The 7,342-nt window shown below is 42.1% G+C and overlaps 1 protein-coding gene across 1 annotated transcript; it reads left to right on the forward strand.

The window, feature by feature from the left end:
* The first annotated feature begins 359 nt into the window (after positions 1-359).
* LOC146369608 (uncharacterized) lies at positions 360-1,475 on the forward strand. The gene is made up of 4 exons (XM_084910724.1): positions 360-405; positions 610-703; positions 891-978; positions 1,092-1,475. Exons 1-4 carry the CDS (start codon positions 360-362, stop codon positions 1,473-1,475), a joined length of 612 nt encoding a protein of 203 aa, XP_084766850.1.
* Positions 1,476-7,342: the final 5,867 nt, after the last annotated feature.

Consider the following 7,342-nt stretch of genomic DNA (forward strand, 5'->3'; position numbering starts at 1 on the left):
GAATGCAGCCGACAAATGCGTCCTCCTTTTCCCCGAATTTGAAGGATGGGTCGGGTGTGTCCTTCGTGGCCCACCATATCCCAGAATTCATAGCGCGGCCCAGCCAAGCTCCAGTTTCCGGCTAATGGCGGCCGCTACTAAGTTTTAAAATAACTAATAATCTTTCTGGGTCACAAAATAAACTTTTAACATATTTTCAGGCGAGAATGTGGGTGTGTAAACTTCAAATATCTGCTTTGTTTGTCAAGATATCGCATATTTGCAAAAGTGCTTCGACGTTTTCGGTGACGTCTGTCACCCCACCAGCTCGATAGCTTGCCGGCCCAGAATTCATTGCACAGAACTTCATTCACGTAACGATGGCGGCACAAAAAGATAAACCGGGAGACGAATACACTTTTAAATGTAAGTATATGAAAATCTGGTGATACAAAAGTTACATTTTTATAGCGGTTATGTTGTTAGGGTTGTGAATTTGCATAGACTTGTAATATTTATTTAAACAATCTTCATAAAAAGTGTCCGTAAACTAGCTTGTATGGTGGGTCCCGCGGTTTTTCATTGGCGCTTACATTTTTCCCAATCAACTTTTTTGTGATATGTTTATAGGGACCAAAGAGCAAACGGCAGACTTCATTAAAACTAGAGGAGAAAATGATCACCTCTTCACCGGGGTAAAAAATTCAGCAACTGTGGGATGGAGGTACACGAATAAATCAATTTACACATCATATTCATCTGAGTATGGTTTCAATAACCCTCATTCTGTACAGAACCTGTGATGTCCAGACGATATTCCTCTTGTGTTCTGCTGTAAAAACTTTTGGATTTAGGGATTATCATAGTTGTTATGGTTTTCTCTCTTCTCTTATTTTTTTGTGTGCGATCAGGACTATTCTCGAGAAGATGGGCCTGCAAGGGAAAGTCACCCCCTTGCAGGCCAAAAAGAAGTGGGACAACTTAAAGAAAAGATACAAAGTATGTGTGCTGTCAAGAAGATAATTTTTAAGAATGAAATTTAATAAATGTACATTTACTAAAAGTTGTATTGTTTATATTTGTCTGTCATTTCTGATTTCCTCTGCCTTTAGGATTGCAAGTGTCCAGGGTCAGGTGAGGGAGTCAGTGGGAAGCCCACTGCTGCTACTTGGCCCTGGTTTGGCCTCATGGATGAGGTGATGGGACAGAGGCCTTCCATTTGGCCCCCTGTCCTTATTTCCTCTCTCCCTGAGGACACTCCAGGGCCAAGTACAGCAGTGGGTGACCAAAGCAAGATGGAAGAGGAGACAGATGAGGAAGGAGGTCAGCCAGCAACAACGGGAAGGAAGAGGAGAAGGGAAAGACAGGATGAGCTCCTTGAGCTCATCAAAGAGGACATGCAGTACCAAAGGGAGGCTGAGGAGAGGAGAGAACAGGAGAGCAGGGACAGGATGGACAGACTTTTTTCCATACTAGAAAGATTAGTTCCTAAATAAGTTAAAAATATATTCAGATATGTTCTTACTTCGTTCTATTTGTTATGTCATATTAAAAGTTTTTGATTAATGAAAATTAGTTCCCAAATTGGTTGTGCCTTCAGATATTCTTTTTTTGAATACATTTCTTACCTTTTTCTATGTGTTATTTTAAGTTTTTCATTATGAATAAATTGATGAAAACAGATTTCACTGAACTCATTTTATTTAGTTGTTTTTAACATGTATGAACATAAACTTTAAATGTCAATTTAAAACTCTTCAAAGGTAAATAATAATAAAACAAGAATATTTCTAAAACATGAATTTTAGTCAGAGAAGGAAAAATATATACAAATATTTACAAATTTTCACACAGGATTAACCAAAGTGACCTGTTCCTGGACCGTTGTTTTTTTTTTTTTTTTTTTTTAAATATACTTTGAAAGATCACACAAACAGAAAATCTCTGGCAGTGTTGCTGGATTTGCCGAAAGAAGATCAGACATGGATGGGGTGCTGCGACTGTGACCCGTGGTTTGTCTTTTCTGGTCAGAAAGTGGAGAATCGCACAGGGTGGTCTGCAAAGAGTTTTAGGATGCTTCCTCCCTCTGTCCACTGCATCGTCCATCCACGGGTTTGCAGGGCTGACTCAATCGACGGCTGCCGCACCACTAAGAGGTTTTTCAGAAATATGCAAACCAGAGAAAGTGGATTCACTACTAGTATAATACTTGTGACTCTGTAGCAGACAACAGTTTGAAAAAGTGGTATTAAAAAAGATGCTTAGATAAATGTTTACTTGCCTGTTAACAGTAGTCATGGTCTGGTGGTACCTCCTCCAGGGCAGACACCTCGGCAGACAGCTGGTCCCGCCACAGAGCACCACTGACTGCCTCCAATCCAGCCTCCCCCTCATCATCCTCTGCTCCATCTTCCTCAGGTTCATCCTCAGGAGCCACAATGTCGCCAGCACTGAGGCAAATGTTGTGGAGGATGGCACATGCTGTTACTACCTGTAGTGATATACATATACACATTATTCTTTCATACACACACACACATACATACATACATATATATATGTATACACACACACAATTAATTTGACATTGGGTGGTCACTTACATGAGGCACAAAGGTGTGGTGCACCTCCAGCGCTTGCAGGAAGATGGCCCTGAACCTGTTCTTCATCATCCCAAAAGCACGCTCTATTATGGAGCGTGCCCTGGAATGATGGCTGTTAAAGCGCCGGGCTCCCACACCTTGGACTGGCCTCTTGTAGGGTGTGATGAGGGGGAGTGGACGCTGGAGGCATGGGTACCCTCCATCTGCGAGGATGAAATGCCCTGGAGGAGGGTAGACTGACTGTCTGTACAGTGGGCTGTGGCGGAGCACCCTGGAATCATGCACCGACCCAGGCCAGCCCACGTATGTGTCGATGAAGCGGCCCCGATGGTCACAAACCGCCTGCAAGATGATTGATGGAAACAGTTTTCTGTTCCTATAGCACTGACCATCAGGGCCACTTGGACACTTGATGCGTATGTGGCAGCCGTCGATTGCACCCACCGCTTTCATAAAGGCTCTGTGGCGTGCCAGCCCTGCAAACCCACGGGACACTACCTCCAGGTCCTCTGGGGTTGTTGGGAGGTGGATGACCTGGTAGCGAATGGCCAACACCTCTTTCGTGACTCAGTGGACGATGTAGTGGACAGTAGAACGCGGCATCCCAAACACTCTTGAGACCACCCTGTAGGATGCTCCACTTGCCAACCAGAAAAGAAACACCAGGATCTCAATTGTGGCACCCCATCCATGCCGCCGATCCTGGTTCAGGAGATTTAACAACACTGCCAGAGACTCCCTGCTTAGCCGAAAATCAGGCCTTGGATCCTCCTGGCTAAAAAAACGGTCCAGGACTGGTACACTTTGGTTAATCCTGCAGTACAACGGCCTTGTCTGGTTAAGGAAAAGGTGGAGAACAGCATAAACAGTTTTAATAGAAAGGTATGACTTCATTTATTTTATGACATCAAAGCATTATTCTGATTACTAAGCTTGAGTAAAATATACTAACACTGAGAAATAACATTTTATACATTTCATCTGTGTAGCTAAGCTTTTTTGTGAACTCAAAAATAACCCTGTTTTTGGCTTTCTGACAATTTTACTGCAATTTTATGTACAAAAATAAGTAACAGATCATATGAATAATTGAAAATAAATGTAAACTTATAGAAGAACATTTTCTAAGAGATTTTGTTCATATATTATGAATGACCGCCGTCATTCAGTCACTGAAATTATCCATAAAACTAGCTAAGTAATTCCTAAATGCGTCTAGATTAATAGTTTTACCTGGATATGATTTTCTCTGATGAGCCTGGAGTACAAAACATGCTGGCGATGACGACTGCGACACAGTTTTTTTAGATCGTTGATAATTAAAAATGAACACAAAAAACGGAGAAAGATTTCGGGGTCCATTTTCGATTTTCGTGCCGTGGCGCTGACGACCGGAAATACTCTGAATTAAGGGCGGGAGTAGATCGAGAAGGCTAGACCGTCCAATTCCACAGCCGTTTACTTCCGGCTTACCCGACCTCCTGAGGACCCGGCCTTCGCGGTCTACGTGGGCCGGGTCCTCAGGAGGTCGGTCCATGAATTTGGACACGACCTGGCTCAAATCTTTAAAACCCAGGCCTACATTTCCCACAATGCATCTAAGCAGCATGTTTTCCTGTTTGTGTGTAAAACTGGTAGAATTTCTCTTTTAAAACTGATTGTTATTACAAAGACGTGAGCCTCAGTGAAGGACAGCCAGGTTATAATCTGGCCGTTAGAGGTCAGAGGTCAAAGGTGAGCGTAACATATGGATCCAAGCGTCTGCCATGTGTGCAGATTGGCTGCTGTGCATGACTGAGCACACATTCAGTTCCCTGTATGGTGGACATGTGCCAGCTTACATCCTGACCGTGTGTTCCAGAAATAATGACGTTTCTGAGCGTTAATCATCCACACTAGTGCTCCTGCTGCTCCCAGCTTCTTAAATTTAGTTTTCAGGAATTTGTTTGGAGCCACCGTGCAGCAGAACCTCAGCCAGCTGTCAGACAGTTACAGTGACAAACCACAAATATAGTTCAGTCGCTCAGACAGAATAACCTTCATCCACAGTAGAGGACATGCTGTACATTTCCTCCATGCTCGCTCCCTCTCTGCCTGATTCACACTGTTCAGCTTTTCATTTTTGATCTTTCACGTTGAAGCATGCTGCAGCTTTCATACTCACAGTCAAGCTTAAATCAGACTGAAGAAGGAGCTTTAGTAAGCAGTCACTGGTGGACAGGACAGGTAGCCTTATAGATATCTGCTCGCTCAAACCACAGACTGTATACAAAAGATGGACATTTCCACCGCAACATCACCCACTGTTTCTGAGTATTTGTCAACATTTATGTTTTGGTCTCCACCAGTCGTCTGTGTCCCCATCCACCTGTAACTCAAAGAGGCCACACCTCCCAGAGCAGCCTCAAGTGGACATTGAGGGAACTACACTTCCTAGTTGCTGCTTTGCAGCAAACGAACCTTTAAATGTCAAAAACAAACAAATGAGGTTCTGTTCATGTTTTACTGTCATTTAATGCTGCTGCTAAGAAAAATATCTTCATTTGAAACAATGTTTCTAGATTCATTATGTGTCTGATCATTCTCTGTGTTCTCCTTGTTGTCTCTGAAGTGATTTTTTTGTCCTCTCAGTCTAACTGGGACTGATTCCAGCTCTCCGGACAGCTGATCCCACTTCTTCCTGCCCACTGCTGCCTCCGTCTGCTGGGCTTTCACTCCTGCTGCCTCCATCAGGACTGAGACTGCTGCTGAAACTACACAACATATATTTTTTTAGGGGACTGAATACAAAAATAGAGGAAAATAGTTTGAGGATGTTTGGAGAGGTGGAGCTGTCCGTGGTGCTGAATTCTGTCTCCTGGGATTTTGGAAACGCTCGTCATACACACTGCCCGCCTGAATTACACAGTCTGGTCCCAGCAGCTGAAAAATCTTTATGTTCGTGGACACGAATCATCAGACATGAGAAATTGTGTTCAGGGACATGAAATCTAAGAGGGAAAACATGTTGACATTAGAATCTGAAAACAGACGAGCATTAAATTAAATATTGTGAGCATTTTTCTTTTTCTCTATGATATTAGTGAGCATTTGAAGCCTCAAGGTCATCACTTTCACTTTCATCTTAGTCTCTGAAATGCGGACATAAGGAATGAGGTGCAGAAACCAAACCACATTGCAGACTCACACAGCAACGTGACTATCCCTGCCTTAAATCCTCTCTTTCCTGGTCTCTTTTGACTGTAACAGGACCATCGTTTCCACAATAAGACCATAAACTGATTAGCCGAGCACATATGGCATTATTTTTGTGCCACTATTCTGAGCGCATGTAAAAAAAATTTGCAGGTGCAAGTGTTGCATTTTGAGGAGAAATTTATTTTGAGCAAAGAAAAGCTAAATTTGAGTGAACAAAATTCATTGTTGCATGCAACAAATGTATTTCAGTGTTTGCTATTATCCATACACACACACACAATAGCAGCCCCTCTCGCTCAGTTTTTGCATTTGCACTTGCTCGCAATGTGTTGCTCGCGCTCTCAACATTTCTGCCCGTGCGCGTTCAACTCTTTCTGTACACCGTTATATATGTGCCACAAAACCAGCCAATCACAGACTTGGATGCAAAACAAATCTGATTGGCTGTTTTGGTCTCCAATCAGCTCGAAATGATGAAATGCAATATCCCAGAATCCATTTCATCCAAAACTCAAACGAGGCAGTGGCGGAGGAACACAGAGTGGCGGAGTTTGAAATATTACTCTTTCTGGGTCACAAAATAAACTTTTAAGATATTTTCATGGATTCTAAAGGTTATATTTTTTACTGTAAAATCCACAAACATGTTTAACGAATCATTTTCATAACTTGAAATGCAAATAGAAATTGTACATTTCTAAAAATTATGCACAAGTTTTGCAAACAACAAAATTATATGGTACTATTTACCTAAAAATGCAGTCAAGGCCTCAGGCGTTTTTTATATAACCATTTAAATCTATTTACAGAACAATCAGGTGTGCTGCATCAAATAAGAAGGCACACAAAGTATTTGTGCCAGTCCAAAAAATGTAGTTTGTGTTCAGTATAAGACAGAGGAGAACACCACAGGCCTAAACCCTGCAGGTCTGACAGCAGGAGGTGCATCAGTCCAGTTTTCCATGTGGGAACAGAGTTTACACTGGAATCTGCCTTTGACGGCTTTTTTTGGAGAAAATATGAAATTCAGCAGTATAACTGACACACAATACAAGACAATAACTACACAACAAACTAACTATAGCCTCCAAACACATATGAAAACTCGCTCTCTCTCTGTCTTTCGCTCGCCCGCTTTCTGTGGCAGGTGTCACTCCTAAAAACTTCCCCTTCTCCCTAAACAACCAAATGTCACATGTTTGCCATATCATTTTTTTGATTGGCTGACATGGTAAAATCTAACACCAATAGGGAAGGGGTGTTTTTTCTTTTTCTTTTTTCACTGCAATAGTGATGGGATTTCCGGCTCTTTTTAGAGATCCGGCTCTTTCGGTTCGGCTCACTAAAAAGAGCCGGCTCTTTCGGCTCCGAACCGGCTCCGAACCGGCTCTTCGGGTTGTTTTGTTGCTTTAATTAATTTATTATTAACAATAATATAAAATTATGCACAAAAGGAATTACTAACGTAAAAAAAAAGTGGTTTTATTTATATATGTTTATATATAAATATATGCGGTGGCCCCTAGAGACAAAACACGTACAAACTCCAAAACACATTTCTA

The sequence above is a fragment of the Perissodus microlepis genome, chromosome 17, assembly GCF_051167445.1.
Source record: "Perissodus microlepis isolate ML-2025 ecotype Zambia chromosome 17, ASM5116744v1, whole genome shotgun sequence".
Taxonomy (NCBI): domain Eukaryota; kingdom Metazoa; phylum Chordata; class Actinopteri; order Cichliformes; family Cichlidae; genus Perissodus; species Perissodus microlepis.

Coding starts and splice junctions, on each gene's coding strand:
- LOC146369608 (XM_084910724.1), top strand. CDS start 360: ATGGCGGCACAAAAAGATAAACCGGGAGACGAATACACTTTTAAAT. Junction 406..609: donor AGACGAATACACTTTTAAAT/GTAAGTATATGA, acceptor ATATGTTTATAG/GGACCAAAGAGCAAACGGCA. Junction 979..1,091: donor ACTTAAAGAAAAGATACAAA/GTATGTGTGCTG, acceptor CTCTGCCTTTAG/GATTGCAAGTGTCCAGGGTC.